This window comes from Phallusia mammillata, chromosome 1, assembly GCF_965637545.1.
Source record: "Phallusia mammillata chromosome 1, kaPhaMamm4.hap1.1, whole genome shotgun sequence".
NCBI classification, from domain to species: Eukaryota; Metazoa; Chordata; class Ascidiacea; order Phlebobranchia; family Ascidiidae; genus Phallusia; species Phallusia mammillata.
In genome coordinates, this window is record NC_137252.1 from 14614076 (window position 1) to 14635275 (window position 21200).

The following is a 21200-nucleotide window of genomic DNA, read 5'->3' on the forward strand; positions in this document are numbered from 1 at the left end:
CAATCTGAACTCATTGTGTAACAGACTTTAGACCAGTGTTTCTTAACCTTTTTTGCGCTCGTGCCCTTTGAGCTTTCATGAAATTTTCTCGTACCCCCTGTCTACAATGGCCGACGGATAAACTCAGTGTATTTATAACTTACGTGTTGAATGCATGCATTAAAATAGTCTTGTAAGTTCAACAATATTTACCGCACACCAACAATCATTAAATTGAAATCAACTACATGTAACAAAGTAACTTGTTACGCATTCTTCACAAATATGCTTAAATAATGTATAATTTCACACTGACTGTCGTACCCCCTGCTTTGGTGCTTCGTACCCCCAAGGGGTACATGTACCCCTGGTTAAGAACCCCTGCTTTAGACTATAGGAGAGATCTATACTACATATGTTTATGCAGTTTTTTACGTCATACTGATAAATGGAATTAAAAAAACATTTATTATGCACAATGCCGCTATCATTGTTTGCAGTTTGGCGATTGCTACGACGTGGACCCTATTAACCCGCCGATAAGTATTTTTGCACAACAAAGAAGATTAGGCTTTGACAGACAGTTTCAACCCTGCGCTGAGATTGATATTTACGCCTGGTCACGGCTATCCGGATTTCAAACATGAGCGAAGCGGTGGAATTTGGCCTAAACAACTGCGTCCTTTCATTCAGGTCACCTTTAGATAACCTTTCCTAAAGGCCTTATCCTAAAAGTCAGACCATCCACAAAGCCCGACGCAAAGGTCTCTTACGGAAGCAATAAGGGAACATCCACACTTGACACCATATTACACGCAGCACAGTGAAATCGGCTTGTACTACATCAAAGAACGCGGTTAGATTAGGTCTTTGTCAATAGAACGATTTACAAATCGAAAACAAATGTAGAACAATGGTGCACGCAAAATCGATAGGAAACACTTTTCTAAAAGATTCGCTATGGTTGCAGTTGGTAACATATTGAAGGGCAATATCAAGTGTCATTGCAATGGTGTATCGCACCCTGCCATGGCGAGTCAGCATCCTGCAGTCAACCGCATAGATTTTTTTAAAAAAACGTCCAAAGTAGGCAAAAGAAACGATTTTAAACATCCAAACACCTATTGCACATGAAGTTTAAACAATTTCTGAGCGAATGCCTTAGCCGTTTTGGTTGACTGCACTAAGCTCTATTGTTACCCGCTTTTAACGTCAGTACATGTAAATACAACAACCAACATATATTATTTTGATATTCTAAGCTCAAGGCATAGATAATACCATTAAGTGGGCAAGAGTTTTGTAGACATCAGGTAAAGTTAAATGGTTTTAAATTTAAATTTTTGTTTGGTTTGATCGATTCGTATGCAACGATAACAAGGTAAATTTCAACATAGGGTGATATGGGAGCATGATAGCAAGTAATGAATACAGAAGCAGCAGTGAATACTGAACCATGCATTGTTGTACTGTTTGCAATAAAATATTTTCATTGTAAGCAAGTTACCAAATTTCAGTATTTCAACGCCATTCATTCCATGTTGTGGTTCGTCACCAGTACGATTAACTATGTGCCTGAGAATAACCACTTATGCCTTTGTAGCTTAGGCCACACACTAAGCCAATTACGTGATTTGCAATCCACAGATTAAAGCACCACCATTGGGACCAGGTTTCTGGCTTTGTGTGCAAAGTTAATGCCTGACGAAACTTGATTTGTTATGCTGACGCCTAGATTGTTTGCACTGGGGTGAAGTCAATCACTGTACCGGATCATTTCTGTCAGCAACTTGCATGCACCATTGGCAAGGGGTCAATTGGGACGAATGTTTAGCTTTCCTAAGCCATTAGATAACTGCATTTAAGTTATAAGTTCAATAGGAAAAAATAACAAGAAAACTACTTGCCACAGTAAAGCCTTACGGCTATTCGAAATAATAAAGGTATTGCGGCAAGTCAATGGTAAAGCAAAATGCTGAAAAAAACATCGATTTACATAAACGGCGAGGAAAATTTCCCGCGTACATGAATGGCCTAGGCATGTTTTTCAAATGAGCTTCATGCAGTAAAAGTGTTGAAAAAGTGTGCGTGGGTAACTTACATCGTAAACGACTTTACAAGCATTTGACCAGGTGAGACGATTTTCAAAAGAATTGTTAAGCGTGAGAAAATCGCTCTCAACAAAAACACAAACGGGTTTGGTGTTTTCGTATACTGCAAGAGATTCTTATGAAAACAAACCCACACTGGGACGAATATTCGAGCTCTCAAGCGATTTAGGAGTTCGAAGAAGACGAATGTGGCTGCACAGCGCGCTTCGACCGCACTTGCGTTGTGTTGAAGTCCTTGACAGCACTAGAACGGCTACTACGACACGAGAGGAGCTGCAGAAAAGTTTGTCGAAACGTTTTGTTGCACAAGGCAAAGCAGAAGGGGTTGATCGTCGAGTTGATGTAGCACAAATAATAAGCTGCGTCCCACACCTCGATTGGGATGCAGCCGCCCTCCTTCATGCAAAACGATTTGTACACCACACAAACGTTATACGGCAACCATGTGATGATAAAAGCAAGCAGAATTGCACTTAGTGTCCGACCGGCCTTGCGCTCCGATGCTGGCATCGCTGGTGGCCGTTTACTATCAACCGGGGATCGCCTACTTGCTGCCGAAGCGTCTGAAGGAACAGGACAAAGTAACCGCGAGCTGCGATTATTGTCAACTGTGTTAGGTACTAGCAGGTCCCGCGGGCGCTCAGCGCTGTTGGCCTGATGGTTCCCGTCGCGGTTATCCTTAGATCGGACACCGAAAATGTTCTGCATATTGAAATGTACCTGTCCCAGGGCACGATGTGTTTTGTTACGACGGTTGTTCTTTCCCACCTTGCCATCGACAAACACACTGCCCGTTACGTCGTTTTGCGGGCCTGTGGTTGTTCCCGGCAGCTTTCCGTCGGCGCCAGAGTAATGCCGATTGTCGTTTCTTCTTTTTGTTGACGAAACGCTCGTGGAAGAGTTATGGCTCCTGCGGCTGTCGTTTCTCAGCTCAGTCGTCCTGCTTGACCTCTGGGGAAATGATGTGGACGACGAGTTTAGACGCGGCGACTGTCCAGAGCTGACCGAGCGTCCACCGGTGTGCCTCCTGAAGCTCAGAAAAGGCGAAGCGAGACTGGATGAGCGGGCCCTCCGGTAGCTCTTAAGATATTCCAAGTACTGCGAGCACTTGGTCGTTTCTCGGTATATCAGTGCGTATAATACAGACATCACCAGTACAGGTAAGTAGAAAGCTAGTATTGCTGTCACGAGCGTAATGGTTCGGTCCTCGAAAAACTGAATCAGGCACTGGTCGTCGGGGACTTTACGACCACGAACGCGAGGCCAAATGATAATAGCAGGCGACCACAGCAGCATGGAGAGAACCCACGCAGAGATAATGAAGATCCTGGTCCTCCGTCGCGTGCGTTTGGCTCGATATGTGAACGGTCGTGTGATGGAAAAGTAACGATCGAGACAGATTAGCAATAAGTTAGCGACTGATGCCATGCTCAACGTGTAGTCCAGACAAAGCCAAATGTCACACAACACTGGTCCGAGATACCACGTCCGACTGATCATGTATATCGGGTAGAGAGTCATGGATACCAGACCGATAATGAGGTCGGAAAATGCAAGGCTCACCAAAAACATATTGTTGATTGTTCGGAGGCGACGGTTAACACGATAGGACGCAATGACGAGGAAGTTTCCGACCACAGTGACGGCCATGAGTAGGAAGCCGACAAAACCGATACCGATCACCTGCATCGAAATGACATCCGTTAAAATCGTTTAAAGATTGGCGGACAACACACCGCTACTTCCAACACTATAGATGAGTTGTAGCGTCATTTGAAACGGATGGTTATATCATTATGCTAAAGAAAAAAAATGGAGACTTGTCTGATAATATTTGGTGTATTAAACAAGCAAAGCTTTCGGCCCTAATTCAAACGTTTTTGCGTCAAAATTTGGACATGTTATCAACTTTGCTTTGGTCTCTATAGTCAGGCATTTCGTGCAAGAAAACCGGTAACAACGTATTCCCTACAATCACCTAATTGCACGTATAAATTCACTTTTTTAAATCGCTGCTGTACTAAAGGTTACATTTTATCAAAAATATGTGACCTACAAAGTTGGGGATTGGCGAAGCTTTATTTGCTACTGAAAATCAATTGGCGAGCGCGCCAATGTGCCCATTAACTTCCATGGTGCATAAAGCCGCTGAGTGCAGTTTGTTGTTTGCTGTGAAGTCGATAATTGTTACAAAAGCAAAATCATTTGATACACCACTAACTGTATTAATAGTTGGTGACAGAAAATCCGAAGCCTTCATGTTTTTTTTGTGCTGTTTTTTTTTAAGTTTTATCACTGCCGAGACATTTCCATTTGTTTTTAAACGCATGACATACCAAACACATCTACAATGAAAAATAACAGCAAGATCACATTATAGTCTACTTTCAGCGGTTTAAATTTTAACCTGTGTCGGTCATCCCTTGTTTAGTGATAAACAACAATGCAGCATTGGCACCTGCTTGTTCCTAAATCAAGTGTAGGCTATTTCCATACAACAACAAAAATATATTTTTGTCTCTATTAACCACATTCAAATTGCACATTCACCAGTTAACGACCTGACATAACCCCAAGTATAATTGCTTATCTGTTTTATTATTTAATTTGCATAATCCAAAACCCGATGTTTAAAGCCCAAGGCCAAACAGAGACAACCGCTATACACAACATTTGTACATAATATATATTTCAACCCTAATTTTTGGCATCTTCAGTTCTCTACTCAAAAACAATATACATTTCATTTGCATACGCTGCTTGTATCATGGTAGTAACGTTTGTAACTCTCTTGCTACTGTAAGCCCAAGGAAGTTTGCATTTGCAATCAAAACATGACAGAAATCGAGTAAACGAGAAATATAACGTTTCGTCCCGTGCAAGTGGTTTGTCCATTGACGATTGCAAACCGGCCGCCAAAATGTTTTGAAATCAAATGTCAGAAGTCAGAAGCGATTGTTTGTCGATACCGCGTCCAATTAAACCACTTTGTGGCGTGTTATCGTTTAAACGACAAAGGCACGCGCTGTAAAATCGATATTTCACGGATTTTATGCCACGAAGCGTTGTGTTGGAATTTGACATTGCGATAAAGTGACGATTGACCTTATACCTTGTGCACTCTGTCACATCACATTGCCTTATAGGTTTCTGTGCGACAATAACCACAGCTCGTTGGCAGAATTGACAATCAGATTGCATTGGTTTCAAACAAATACTGACATTAATAGAGACATCAAACCCTCACAAACGTCTACTGCAAACAAAAGGCTTTGAAACGTTTCGACACCAAGCTCGTTTAGATTTTTTTAACGGGAAAAATCAGCATTGTTGGGAATTCTATTTCAGATCAATATGTAGCGCCTTAAAAATTAAACAAAAAGCGCTCCATTGACTATAATTATTACGTTGGTTGTTGCTTCAGTGCCCACCATTAGTGCGGGTCATTCAAGTTTACAAATTTCTGAGTGACCACCCCAGGCACCTAAACGACTTAGACGTGACATGACGCAACCACGGCCTGGTTAACAATATTGGAATGTCAAGAAACATCAACGCCTATATCATCAAAGGGATAAATCCGCATATTGTGGAAAATGGGCAAAAATGTGAGTGAACCCTTAACATACGATCATAAATGCTAATTTTCAACGTTATAAATCGTTACGATTTAAGTAGGTACAGTTTGAAAATTCAGTTTACATTGAAGTGGACCGAGTATCAACCAGAAGAGTCAAAGTGCGTCATACCAGCCTAATTTTGGGCAATGTTGAGTGCTTTAGTCTCCAGGCCAGTCTTACCTCAAAACTAACTTAAATTGCCAACAACTGTGCATACGTTGAAAACATACTTTGAACAGAAACTATTTGTAATTTGCCTACACGATTTTAGCTTAGGCTTAGTCGTTTGATTAGTGAGCGTGATGGGTCAAAGACAATGGTTTAGCGATCTGGTGTGTAGGTAATCTCGGCAGCCAAGCCAGGAGCCTATCGCAAGCGCCACATTCATTAGTTGTCATGTTCTGTAGTCGATTTCCATTGATTAGCGACGGCCCTAAGGTCATGGCGGCAAATTGCAAAGCCAAGACATCAGACACCAAGCAATTTGGAGTGTAAACATTTCAACCACCAAGCTGTTTAAAAGTTTACAATGCAAACAAACATATATGAATGATAATATATGACCAAAATGTTAAAGAAACGTCTATGGCAGGGGTTCTTAACCTGGGGTGCACGCACCCCCAAGGGGTGCGAGAACTGTTCCTAGGGGGTGCGGGGATGCTGAATCATTAAGGTTGGTTAGGTATATTATATTTTGGCAATTACAGAAGGGGGAGCGAAAATTGGTTAGTGATTTGAAAGGGGGTGCGAAAATTGGTTGGTGATTTGAAAGGGGTGCAGCAAGGAAAAAAGGTTAAGAACCACTGGTCTATGGCTTTGTAACGGTAACGGTAGTAAAGGAAAGTTTTTTGTTCTTTGGGACAACTTTGGGACGACCCTTGCGAAACCGCCCTCAAAAATTCGAATTAATAAGTAATAGGTCTGTCTGCAAGTATTTAACCTGCGAGTGTCCTAAAATGGATATTGCATGGTTTTTACGATTCTACACATGTTATTTTTACATGTATTATTCATGTTTGCGTGTTAAATGCAGAACTTTGGATATTGGCGTAGGGTAAAGTAAAACCATTTTAACGAAACTAACACAGTGCAATAAACTGAACAATTAACGGGGTTAGTTGGATTGAGACAACCTACATCTTTGCCAAGTCATTGGGACAAAACCGATAGGACTTTGAACTTTTTTTGTGTTTGAAAATTGGCGGATTTGCATTGCGATAATCTTTTAGCGTGAAAGTTCGTAGAAAACGACAACGTACCTTTGCCAACGAGGAATAACTCCCATTAATGATTGTTTGGTTGTTGGAGCTGTTAAACTCTGCTGAGGCGGCCGTGCTTCCGAAGGAAACTAATGGAGGCGTGGTCGTGCCGTTTGAAAAAATCCCAACAGAAACGGAACTTGAAACGGAGGCATTGTTGAATGCCATCCCGTGTGTACGCGATCATATGTTTATGATACTCCCGACAAATGGCACATGACAGCAGCCAAGAAAAACTGTTATTGTGGTTGTTATGTTGAAAGGTGATGAATGATCAAAAAGTTTCATCAGCAGCCAAGGTTCGGAAAGTTAGTTCTGACCTATCTTACCTATCAAGCTATAAATGTTTGCCTACAAAAACAAACCATGTTTAGATTTATGCACCTGTAGCACCTGTATTGCTTCCACAACAAGTACACTTGAAGGTACAATCAGGGGTACAGATTAGTGATGCACCGAAGTTTCGGTTGGCCGAAACATTTCGGCCGAATACGCTGTTTTCTGATGTTTAGGTTTCGGCCCGAACTGTTTTGAAAATTCGGCCGAAACCGAACTGTTTGATTGCATGAAAATGCTACCTAAACTTTCATTTTCGCCCATACGAAACATCTTAAATTAACTATTTGTGGTATCTATAAAATTCGAGCCACGTTGTCTGCAAAATATTACAAGTGTAATAAAGCTTCCGCATTGTGAAAGTAATTTTGGTTTGTCATAATTGAGTTTACTTGCATCAACAACACAAGTTCAGTTGAAAACGTCCATAAGAAAGGGGATTTTAGGTTCGGCCTCATGGCATCACTAGTACAGATTTTCATAAAAATTGTATTTTCCCAGAAAATGTTTCACACTTTTCAAGAGATTTCAATCTTTCTCAGAACTTTCAAAATCATAGCACTTTTAAACAGAATATATAAATGTACATTGTTTGCTATTTGCAGCACTGACACACATGAACTGATACAAGGTCGCGCATAGCGAACTGTTACCTACAGCTTCGCGGATACACCATATCCTAACTCCTAATTGAATCATTTCGATTGCAAACCACACCAGAGATAGGACGGTGCGGTTCAATCTCATCGAGTACGCCGAAAGACAAACACGGAAGGGGTGCACGGTGGCTGAGCTTTTGAAGACATCTCACTAGAAGAGGCAGAAACGATTTGAAATTACAAAGCGCTGAAACAACGTCCGTGACATGTGCTGTGTCAACCGATGTTATTACGTCAGGAACAGAAATAGACGACAAGTTCGCTTGGGGGCGACAGTAGGCGGAAATGGATAAGTTTATTTTGTTTGCGCGAAACTCCACCTGGAGTGCTTTATTGTTTACAGTTATTTTTTTCTTTTTGCACCCCTTTACGATTCTTTACATCAGCCATTAACTCACTTGCTGCGGTCAGAAAATTACTTCTAATAACGTTTTAACCTACGACCTCAATGAAAATGTCTACTCTTGAAACGAAAAGTGCCAAAAAATCAACAATACCGAACCAACTAGGTATAACCACAAAGCAGCAAAATCGTTTTGTGATGTTGCTGTTCTGTATTTTGCCTGACAATTATGTTTTGTGTTATGTAAAGATGTTCACATTTTCGACTGACAAGAGCAAAGGCTCAACGAAAACATTCCCCAGGAATTTAATGTTGTCAATTCATATGTTGTCTGGGGCGCACAGCTGCACAAACATATGTAAGTTAGTGAATAAATCATATTCTCGTCATGTATTCGCAAAAACTGGGATAAACGAGCCCAGTAAGCGGCAAAAATCCTATTAATCTAAAACGTAAACGATCGATCTGCTTGGTAACCCCAGATGCTTAGGTCGTTCGCCTGAGGCAGGTCAGAGTTATCTCTTGCATGGAAACCGTGTAAATGTTAACCTCGGTCGAGCGTAAAGTTGAAAAATGCCGTTCCGGAGGACGAGTCCAATTTTGGCGAACAAAAACTTTCGACGAGCCCTGCACGTAGATAAACGCTCAGGGACTCTTTAAGCGTGGGAAGCATAATGTTTGGACATGGCGATTTAACCGCACAAGTACTTCCATTGAACGAAACCAGTACCTCAGCCAAAATAGCAAGTAATCGTCGTGTTCGTGGGTTCACCTGTAAGGTTTGCAGTCTGCCAATTTCCGTTTTGCGGCGTATATATAATTGTTTAATTGCTTACTGAATTTATTTATTTATTGTGAACAACATCAGTGACGGATTAACCATTAGGCAAAGTAGGCCACTTTAAAATCAGTAGAAATTTAGTTATGTTTGGCAACACTGATAATTAATTTTTTAGTTGGCAACCCTTATTTTTAGGGCCACTTATAAAATGTGCCTGCAGGCCAGCAGACCCTTAATCCGGTACTGAACAACATGCATATTAATCTCAAGAAACAAAATTACAAACCGCAACTCTGTATTCGACCAATGTTCGTTTAGCACAAAACATTTGGATTTTTGCGGTATGACGGTTTTGTAACAAAAATAGCTCTTTATTTATCCACACGCTTTCGCCTTAACCTCACTTACACTGGCCTTAAAAACAAAAATCAAGCAATTGATGTATATTATTTACAATCAAACAAAAAAGTTGTGAGCAATTGTCGGCGCATCATTCTTTCTAAATGCATCGACTTTGAGACAAGCTAATATTAAAACCACCGCTTTTCGGTATTTCTACCAGTTAAGTTGTTGTTGTTGTTGGCAATAAATGACTCACCCTTGAGGCGTCAGAAAGATCAAAATTACTTCGAATGTTTCAAAGTTTGGTAATCTAAGCGTCCAGCACATTGATAAGTTTGCAACAAATAGTTGTTGCTGCAGTTACTTGCTATAAGTGCGGAATTGTCGCTCATATAACTAGCGAACACACAGGAAATCCTACATGGTATACCCGAGCCTCCCTAAACGATTTGTTAGCCTCTCTTTTATCACTTGACGGCTGGAAACTTGACTCTGATACCGTGCAATGTTACAAATGCAAGCATAGAAGTCAAAACAGTGGGCGACAGTCAATCATGTCGTAAAACCATTTAACAAAGAATTTGCACGGCACGACAGAACAACTTTTCAGTTAAGCTGACAGCTGTCAACGTTCACAACGCACACTTCCCTGAAGTCAGAAAACATGTTCTGATTTAGGTCGCGCGAAAAACTTGGCAACAAATTTAAGCCAACCATTAATCACAGTTGCAAAGAATTGCATTCTTACGTGAATACATGCACAGCTTTGCATATGTCAGGTTCTTTTAAAAAAGATACTTGTTTGATATTCGTAACCTATTTACATCACAATGTATCAACTGTTATCTGTTTTACAGCAGTTAAAGTTAGAAACCAAGATATGATTGCAAGGAATGTTTAAGCCTGCTAATACTTACAACAGCCGCTTACAAATCAATTGTTGCAAACTAATTTTACACAAAAGGGTTTACCATTGGAAACCGTGATAGCGTGTATCTGAACAATACCTACTTCAGTTGAATGCATAGCTTTACATTATAAAGTGCAGCAGAAGCAATTCTTGCCTTCATAAAGTTCGCGACAAATCTGACCGGAACGTTTGCTTGATTCGTTCGGACGGCGCTTACCAGATGAGGATGCACTTCGCTAGCGATTGCCCTATGTAAGCAGGCACATGGACTGTTCTGTTTACAGGTTTGCACCAGCTGCGGGGTTACTGGCAGAGCATGTTTGCTATCCTAATCGCTAACAATGCGGAACTGTAACTTAATTCCCGCGTTCCTATTGTCGCCATATGGTTTTGTAAACGCCCCCCTTGTTTATTTGAACTCACATTCAGGATTGCCGTACCTAAGTAAGGCCTTTCACTTTGCGTATTAAGTTACATGTCCTATTGCAAAATTTAAAAGCATAAATTTCACCGATTTCTGTAACAGGTGTTTTTAAGTCCATGCACAAAAATTTTAAACTCAACCTTTAACTCGATAGATTGGTTTGTGTACCAAAGAACTCCACAAAGATGTAATAGTATGAAAAACAGTTCGGCGTGACTAACATACCTAACATTAAAACAAGCCTCAACGTAAAACCAATCTTGTGTGGTCACAGTTACAGTTATAATCATCCATAATGCACCAAGTTTAGCTGCTCTCACTGTAGTCACTGTAACATGCGAAGTGTAAACACGCTATCTCACACCTACTCAGCACTCTATGCTGCAGCGTCGCTTAATTATTGCCAACTTCTGCCACCACACAACACGCTGTTGTACAGCACACGCGTCGTCCGGTCTCGCTGGTTCAGCCACTTCATTGCGTGGCGAACAGTCGCTAGTTGAACGCACTCTGCCTATAATGTTGTGCGACTGCCGTTGTTGTATCCTTTGAGGCTGCTTGTGCGCTCGGGCGAGACGAGCGTGGACCAAGTGAAAAACTTTCGTTCGAGCGATTAGAGGTTGCTAATTCCGCGGGGGATCCTATCGAGACACTCTGATGATACGCGCATCATGAACTATGTGAATTACTGCCCGTCTATAGCCCAAGCAACAGTGGTAATGCCAAGTACAGCAATGCGCGGCGTATACTTAATACATACTTTCTCCAAAACAAGTTTTAAATTATAATCATTCAAATTATTGAAACCAAGCAAACATACTACAATATGAAGTACTTAATACAAAAATGGTCAAAAAATTTCTCGTGAATTTAACGCAACTAACCTATTCAGTGTTTTTTTTAAGGTGTTTTGGTTCCCAAAATTCCAAAATCCCAAAAAAAATTTTGGTTCCCAAAAAAAAAAAAAACGAAACGGTTCCCAAAATTTGAATATGGCTATTTTTTGGTATTTAAATGAAACACTAGCGGTCACCCAAACCAAACCTTAAAAAAAACCTGCCTATACCTATTAGCTTTGATGTGGAATTAGTTTTTTGAGGTATTGGCGTAATTTGCCTTTAATAATGACATCCGTGTGCGTGTAGCACGTTGAAATGCCTCTTGATCTCGTGAAATTAATTCATAGAAATTAAAAATCTTCCGACAGTTAAGTTTAACTTCCGACAGTTTAAGCCTTATTTCTGAACATTTTAATGTGACTCGTTTGTACATTTGAACCCTTTGAAAAGCCGCTGAAAAACTGGTTTAAACATGCATTATCTTTGTGCAGTTTACTTTAAAACAACGTTGTCACTGCATACAATACCCTTGAGTTTTAAGGCCTGGAGGGGCGTGTGCAAAGTTATGCAACAGTCGCTAACAGTGGCCTGGATGCTTAGGGTTATGGGGAAGCTGCTACACGTATAAATGTGTGCGTCCTGTTGAAGCAGGTTCGACGGGTCATTTCCTTTTAAAGCTACAGAACAACCTGCGAAGTAAATTGTTCACGCGTGTTCGTTGAAAATCTGCATTTACGGGCAGGACGACCCCCTCTGTCAATCAGGATTTGTATCTCGATTTTTTTTAGTATTTAAAGTAAAAGCCAGAAAATCAGTAACTTTAGTTTTCCAATTTCCACTACATACCTAATAAAGGTACACACATCCGCATTGTGTAATAAAAGGAACAACCAACGAAGGTCAAGGACAGGCAACGGCTTATTACAACCCTAAACGAAAGGTGGCAATAGAAAGAACTATCGACCTTGATAAACCCACACATTACAGACAACATAACATTTGTTTTATTTGCGCGTATCTGACATTTCGGTACAACCACTTCGTTGCGTATCTTAAACGCCCGCAACAAATTAATGGCCCTTTGTAAGGACGCAACAAATTAATGGCCCTTTGTAATGACAAGAAGTCAAAACAAGTTACGGTTCAATTACACTTAACGTTTCTACCAATGCACCTGACTCATCTGATCTGACCTCATGGTTTGTGGTTTGAAGGTAAATATCAAAAATACAAAACAGGCATCATACTGTTCAGACGTGTTTTTGAAAGCAGGCTGCTTGGTACGGTTTTGAACAATTTTGGGATAATAAAGCGCATTTTCCAGTGTTTTGCAGGATTAGTAAGAAGATTTATTAACTTTTAAAAGAATGAATAAGCAGTTGTATTTACCACAATATCAAACTGTGCTTATACAGAAATCGTCCTGAACCAATTAAGTGCACTGAAAACTTCAGTTTAGCAAATATTGTATTTACCACATTATTGTTGAACTCGTTCCTGCGCGTTAAAATTCGTGAAGTATATCGTTACTGGTGTTTTAGTTGCAATGAAACCTTTCTATTGAAACGTAGTAGCAAAAACATCTTTGAAACGTGGTTGCTTTGTGAGTATCTGTCTAAAAACAGAATCATTACTTTCTTCTTTTCCTCATTTAAAAAACCTTTGTCTACGCAATTCTGACAGAAAGCGAAACCGCACTGTTTTACCTTGATTACAGATATCTACGTGACTTACTCCACACCGACCGACAATAGCAATTCCGCTTTAATTGCTATGCACGCACTGTTGCAAGAAGTTCAATGACTGTTCAAGGTACATATTTCAAGGCACTTGAGTACAATTGACATCTGTTGGCAAATCAAAACATGGATTTGGTTGCTCTCGTTCTTTCATTGTGCCTCAAAGTGGACTTTGTCGAGTCAGTGAAAGCAACGGCGGTGTTTTGCCACCGTTGTGCTTCGCTTGATCCGAACATCACTCGCTTTGTGCTCACTGAAACAACCTAAACGAAGGCACCCGGGCGCCTGGAAACAAGTCGTTACATAAACGCATTGGCTTCAAAAATCACTACCATCTTCCGTTGTTACCCACTTGGTTATAACCACCTTTTAGAAACACCTTAATTGGTTTCAGGCGTCGCCCCTATTTCCCCAACGTGAAATTACGTGAACTATTGAAACACGTCACCAATGACGAACATTGCCTTTCTCCGCCGGCTTGACAGCACATAACGGCAAATTAAATGGATAATATATTGGGGAATTTCGATCAGTAACCTGTTATCAATCTAAGTGCAAATGAATAAAACAGTTATACAAATATAGAGAAAATGCTTCTTAACCGAAATGAAACCTCGGAATACCTTTATATTAGCAACGGCGATTATAAGCCTCGTCCAATCCTTTATAATATAAACCGTTTTTGGCACAGACAAACAAACAACAACCTCGTAAAGCAACAATTTTCCGGGCGTAGATGTTTAAAAAATACAGTTTTAGGGCAAGATCTCACAAACTCGTATTTACACTCGTAAAAACGTATTTAAATGACTGCTTACAACCTTCTTGAAGGTTCGTGTAACAAAGTCTAATGTAACAAGAAAAGGTAAACAAGCTAAAGTAAATATACCCTAAGCTGCATAAGCGGTCTTGAAAATGTGTTACGCTCTTAACACGCATCGATCTCAGTTGAGATTAATCTTGCAACTACCCGGCCTTGGTTTTTTGTGATTGCTTAAAACCCCATGGGTATTAAGCGCACTTATGTTGGATGTATAAGGATTGGCCTTTTCATTGTTGCAACGGGCGTAATTGTGGGAATTTCACAATTTTTTAAACAAAAGAACAACGGTCTTGTAAAACTCATGTAGATCTATATAAAGCATGTCGTCAACATAAAATTGTAACCACAGTCAACATGCAAATGCATATCATAGAGTTGTTGTTTACGGCACACAAATCTATTATTTATGGCTACAATGCTGCGTGTAAACCAAACCATGATAAGGATATCAGTCACATTTCCAATGCTTAGACTGGAAATCTAAAAATAGTACGGTAGCACAACTGTGGAATCGCGTAACAGGTGCAAATTTTTCTGATTATTAAATATATTACAGCATAAAGTGAGTAATGTTTTTGTAGTCACAGATTTTTGGAAATTTAAGTATCCATACGAAAATTGCTGTTATTGAAATTATAAGACCAAGTAGCACAGAAGAGCTCAGTTATTTCCTACAAGTGTTACATTTACAATCAAATTACCAAAAAAATTTTTTGCTGAACTATTATAAAGTACAGATACATTTATACCAATTTGATAACTTGAACAAAAATCAACTATTCATCGATGTATCACAAGGAAAATTGGTGAAATTTTCCATGGTTTTGGATAATTTTTTGGCCTAGCACATTTTCAGATTTCGAACTTCAGCGCAACACAATTTATTTTAATCCCTGAAAACAACGATTTCAACGTTTTTTGTTTCTATAGCCGGTTTAAGATGTTACTGCGACGTTTTTCTCCAGGGTAATTGCATGACCACAATGAAAAGCCATTTTACCCGCCTAATTTCAGTTTGATAGTCGTTTCTATTCGGTTACAGCGTAAATCGATTTTGGCCACGAATCGATTGCGCAATCAGACTCCTGCGTGGCTTGTTCTTTAATGGGTACAATCAGACGGCCAAAGGTTGCTGGTATTATCCTACACACCAGTGTGATGTGTGAATCCCCACATGTAAGCGATTCTAACGTGCAAATGGCGTTTTCGTAATCCTCCATTCGTTGCGCGTGTCGACCCCGAAAATCGTATACTGTGGTCTGGACCAGTGGTTCCCAACCGTTTTTAACGCGACCCAAATACATACCAAAATTTTGTTTAGTGGTTTCTCGCGACCCATGGCCATGCTATTTTAGTTGTATTTTGTCTGTTAATTATAGGAAAGCTTTTTGAAAATTACTACGCCAGTTTAGCAAATCAATAACCTTATAACGAGCAAACACTGTTGTTTTTTACGACCAAACATTTCCATTTAGCCCGAACTTGGAGCTGAATCGAAGCAATATTAGCCAGACAACGCACAACTGTGAGCTACACATCACTTTATGACGTCACAGTTTTAACCATTATCACCACAAGTTGAAGTTATTATTGGGCCACAATTTAAAACCCTTGGAAATATAAAAACAACGCTACGAGGCGTCAAAAAGTAGATGCTCTAATTGTCACTAAAACAAGCGACCCAACAGAATGTTCAGGCGGTCGCGACCCATAGGTTGGGAAACACTGGTCTGGACTACACTAAATGGTTTATACCAACAGATAAATCAATATCATGCCAGTTCCGACCAATGTCTATAGGTCAAATTAATTTATCGAATCCTGTTTGGGTTGTTGTTTTTTCACAAATCTCCCGAGGTCGTCTCGTTGGTTATGGTGCAACAGGTAGGCCTAACTGTAATCTTTAAATTTCTTCTGTAACAGAAGGTGTCCGCTGAACGTAATAAATAACAACCATAATAAAGCAACTGATCGATTTGAACGGGAATCATGGCCATACCGCTGCCCTTTATCGAAATGATCCCATTGTGTATGAGCAATACATAATTTGTGCAATTGGGAATAACAGCCCAGACATACATCGTTGGTTACGGAACTTGGGCGACGTTTTGTAAACTCGATTTGACTTGAGTCACCGCCAAGACCCCAATATCACTTTGAATAAATTTTACCTTCTGTATGAATAAACGATTGTTTACAGCAAAGTCTATGTAAAACAATGGTACACAAGAGTGATATTTACCACAGTACAGTACAATATTCTTAAAATGGGATTATGCATGTTTGTTGGGTTTGGTAATAAAATCTAGCAAATATGTAACTGAAAACGAGTTCAAAACAAAAAGCGTTCGTTGAAATCAGCTGTTATTTCATGCTTGTAACAAACTAAACACGGTAGACAACATTAATCCAATTACTACGACTTAAGTGGTTTGGTTGTTTGATTCTGTTCAACTTCAACGTGACTGTTGATGGGAAATTTGATTTCATGTTTTAAATGACGTAATACTTTCATAGACATCTTACATTGTTGTCTTTTTTCTAGCGGGAATTTTTTTGTTTTGATACTTGTTTATCGTTTCTCTGTTACTTGGTATTGAGAATGATTTTTTGAAGTTTAGCAACAGCCAACAGCAAAGCTGCTAATTGGTCAACTTGGTGTCTGACATGACATCTGTAAGTGAAAAAACACAGCGCTCTTGTATCTTGGTTTATTACACTTTACAGGCTTGAAAAGCAGTAAGCACATTCGTTTGGAAAAGCGCCATGGGACATGATGATGATTATGCATTGGCGTTATCTTTGTCAATGCAGCTTAATGATGGGCAAAGGCCTTCTCCACACATACCGAAGGCAGCTTCACAAAATCGTAGCATCGTGGATCCAGAATTGGAACTGCTGGATCCAAACCCCAACATCCACCAACTGTTTATTGACTTTAACAGGACGTTCTTCTGGGGCAAACTTGATATGGTTGAAGTAAAATGGAGCCCAAGGATGACTTTGTAAGTTTTAATATTGGTTTAGGATAAAGAATTACAATATTTTTTGCACAGATGTGCTGGTGTATGCTCTTATCAAGGCAGAGGAGGCTTGTGCTCTATTCGTTTAAGTAAGCCACTATTGATGTTGCGTACAAGAAAAGACCTTGTTGAAACTCTGCTGGTATGCAAAACTGTTGAATTAATTTATTTGCCAAACTTATACATAATAGATAGTTGTCCAAATTTAAAGTTTGACCCTGTGGTTCACCCACAGGCACCATAAACTGGAATATATATCATTTTTGCTGGCGAAAACATTCATGTTAGTTGGTTAAAAGGTTTGTATAGTAAATCATTAAATATGACATAGAATGTACAAATTGGTAATATTTCGGAAAGCCACCTTTCTAGTTTTTCAGCCAATATTATAAAAAAATACCTATTATAACATAGAAGTAAGAGCTTAAATAACAACAACTAAAATTTCAGAATATTGTTGTGGAATTGCAGTGACAAACCTGCTTTTTAATTTACAAATGATTGTGCTCTTGGAGAACACTACTTCTATGTAGTGTGTGTATTTTTTGCTTACCTTAGTTACTGTCAAACACCTATCTTGTTTATCAGCACGAAATGATCCATGCATATTTGTTTGTAACTGACAACAACACTGACCATGATGGACATGGACCACAGTTTTGCTCTCACATGAAAAGAATCAATGACAGAACTGGGACAAATATCACAGTAAATAACATAGATATTAGGGACTCATGAACAGTTTACCAATTGTTGGTTGTATTTAGATTTACCACAGTTTTCATGATGAAGTAGATGAAATGAGAAAACACTGGTGGAGATGCACAGGGACCTGTCGAAGTCGGCCACCATATTTTGGATTTGTTAAACGAGCTATGAATAGAAAACCATCTCCTAAGTATGTTTTTTTTGTAACTTACAGAATGATAACAATAATTTGGGCTTAATTTTTATTGATATAATCATGATATATCCTTTTTTCCAGAGATTTTTGGTGGTCAACTCATCAGGCATCATGTAGTGGTCATTTTGAAAAGGTAAAAGAGCCAGAAAACTATGGAAAGAAGAAGGTAAAAACTAAAAAAGGTTTGTGAATGTGTTTTGACCTGGTAAAGGAGAAACAACTGATTGACAAAGGCTGATTTGCAGTAAAGAGGAGTAAATGTTATCTAGTTTTTTGTGCAGTTTCAATCTCAAATATTTTGCTTTTTTTCATCTAAATTCATTTAAAACAAATGATTTGTAAGAAATATAACCTAATGCAACTTTGTGCAGTGGAAACTGCAGTTAGCTCACAAGCATCCACATCATCCGAGTCCATGTTGAAGTTTTTAACACAAAAGAATAATGACAGGGAGGTGGCTTCAGTCCAATTAAATGGGGGAAAAGATGCCAACAGTGGTAAACACTGGTTTTGAACTTGATTTAATCTATTTTTTAATATAGTTTCCTCTTGAACCTAACTTATTAATATGTGAAAGTTTACTAGTTATTAGCTTTCTTATCGAAAAAGTTGTAATTCATCGATGTAAGTGGATTGGTGTTAACTTTACAGAAACATTAAATGGAAAGCGTGTACCGATTAAAAAAGATAAGGATTCGAAGTTTCCGTTGGCCAACTCTACTCAAGTGACCAACTACCGTGGGATCCCGCTTTCGAGCAAAATCTTCGACAAATTTAGAAAGGGTCGACAGGACCCCATTTCTCTCATATCTAAAACACAGGCTCAGAAAAGCAAAGGGCCGTTGGCAGGTGTTTGCCAAAACGCTCGTTTGACAGGAGAGAAATCTGTAAACCATGGGGCCCCTGCGTTTGGAAAATTCGGCGTGATAACCAAGTTTTTAACGCGCAAAGAACAGAGGGGAAGGATATTATTTTCAAGCGATGAGGATGATAAAATAAAGGCACATGGAAAATCGAATGTCAGCACGCCAAAACGTCTTCAAAACCAAGACCGAATGGAAACGACAAGGATTGGCGTAAAGCGGAAATCAGAAGACAGTAATAACGACTGTGCAACGCAGAACAAACGCAAACCGGTTGTAAGTATGTTAAACAATTGTGAAGAAGCTAGCAGCTCAAAACGCGACGAAGCACATACGTCCAGTGCTATCAAGCCACGAGCAAATCAGAAGGTTGGCACTAAAACGACTTCTCTACCTAGATTTAACACTAAATCCAAATTATCGTCGAAGGCAGAATATTCTCTGTTGATATGTGATAGTGACGACAGTGATACGTCATCCGGAGAGGACGACCTGACGCTGCTTGAGTCTATTTCGCCTAAGGTCCCAAATAAAAGGCCTGAATTGGGAGGCGGAATATCGAACTTACAAAAAACGTGTACCTGCCCTATATGTAATAAACCTATGCCAATTGAAACGATAAATAGTCACATCGATCTGTGTTTAAACCAAGGTGCACTTGATGAGATAGTTTTGTAGCAAATTTTGTTGCACCCCGTTTATTGGTCTTTCTCTTTTTTTCGTTTGATTGTGTCTACTACTCTTCATTCTTTTTTCGTTCAACAAGCTTCACTGTGCAATTCCGTCGTGAAACACAACAAATTGTAAGCGGTTATGTCTGTTTGTACAGAATAACTTACAAAGGCATTGTATTTGCACTTGAAATTCAATGCATATGCGGCGGGGGCGAAAATCCGTTGCAAATATTGGGAGCATTTTTAAGGAAAATGTTGAAAGTAGTAAGGAGTGAACGAAACCAAAAAAGGCTTATACCGCGGTATCGAAAGTCAGAAAATGATACTTTTTGTGTTAAATAGTGTAGGCCCTATGTACCCCTTTTTAGGGACTCTGGATATAAAACAAACAGTTTTGGTCATTTTTATGGCTACGCAAAAGCAAAAAAATAAATAAATATATCTGAATGTTAGCGACAAACTTAGAGACATATTTATTTGCACATAGCTACGTACCTGAGCCCAGGCTATATCCGTTGGTCCCGATAAGGCAGTGGTTCCCAAACTTTTTCATATTTTTTTCAAAACGGTCCCTTTGCCATTTTTTCGAGGGCTCGCGATCCTTAAACCTAAATGTGTATTTCATAAAAACGAAAGTTGATTGCATGATTTTAGCTAGTTATGCAAAATTGCGCATAACAATCATCCAAAGACAGCATGTGACTTCACAAACAGGACCAAAAACATTACGATTGTGCGCGAACAATTGCATTTTTGATAGTTGTCATTTAATAAAGGCCATTGTTTAGCAATGGAGACAGTCGATTCTCAATTCTACTTTGATTTAAACTTATTTAGTGGCACAAACCTACGCCAAATAAGATTATAGAATTACTTCAACCGCTTCGCGGTCCCCCAAAACTGCCTCACGGACCCCTAAAGGACCGCGGACCCCAGTTTGGGAACCGCTGCGATAAGGCATGTTTCCACCGGAATCAACATATAGTATAGAGGTTGACCAAAAACCAATCAATGTTTCGAAAATGAGTTGTGGAATAACACTGCAGTTTCAGTAAAGATATTAGTGACTGATCAATTATCTGAGGCAAACACGTTTATCTTCAAATCGTCTCACTGCAGCTCACTTTTGCCGTTGTCGCAAAAGCATCTTTTTAATGCTTGACTTGCACAAAAGAAAGTAGCAAGCAAATGTTTAACAACAGCAAGGTATAACGGTACTGTATGTCTTTATTGGATGAACAAGTTCTCTTTTCTAACATAAAACAACTTTTCCTACTGAAAACAATGAAAAGTCACAAATTCCGTATTTTCGAATTTTCTGGTTTACTAATTATATGTGTGACATTTATCCTTTCAAAAGCAAAAATATATCATGAGCTTATCTTAGAAATATGGGTGGTTTGTGACACTAACAAATGTTTAGTGTGAGGTGTGATAAATGTAGGCTACGTTAAAACTTTTCTATCTTGAACCACTGCGAAAAATCGTTCAATGCAAAATGGGAAGCTACGCCATCTAGCGGTGGTGTGGCACTTTTGCAGGGGCTCCTCTAAAATACGCAATCTACGCAA

At 39.4% G+C, this 21200-nt stretch overlaps 2 protein-coding genes across 3 annotated transcripts; one reads left to right on the forward strand and one right to left on the reverse strand.

Annotated features, from left to right (window-relative positions):
• Nucleotides 1–798: 798 nt before the first annotated feature.
• On the reverse strand, nt 799–7315 carry LOC145238249 (muscarinic acetylcholine receptor M2-like). The gene is made up of 2 exons (XM_080101365.1): nt 6970–7315; nt 799–3773 (listed from the first exon to the last, which is right to left on the reverse strand). The coding sequence occupies exons 1-2, from the start codon at nt 7135–7137 to the stop codon at nt 2256–2258; spliced, it is 1686 nt and encodes a 561-aa protein (XP_079957491.1). The 5' UTR covers nt 7138–7315; the 3' UTR covers nt 799–2255.
• Nucleotides 7316–16735: 9420 nt separating this feature from the next.
• On the forward strand, nt 16736–19734 carry LOC145208888 (uncharacterized). Of its 2 annotated transcripts, XM_080079133.1 has the most exons (7): nt 16736–17170; nt 17222–17330; nt 17777–17896; nt 17956–18086; nt 18174–18274; nt 18464–18589; nt 18744–19734. In XM_080079133.1, exons 1-7 carry the CDS (start codon nt 16932–16934, stop codon nt 19631–19633), a joined length of 1716 nt encoding a protein of 571 aa, XP_079935259.1. In that variant the 5' UTR covers nt 16736–16931; the 3' UTR covers nt 19634–19734. The 2 variants fall into 2 exon arrangements, with proteins under 2 accessions (XP_079935259.1, XP_079935260.1); XM_080079134.1 differs by lacking the exon at nt 17777–17896.
• The last annotated feature ends 1466 nt before the right edge of the window (nt 19735–21200 follow it).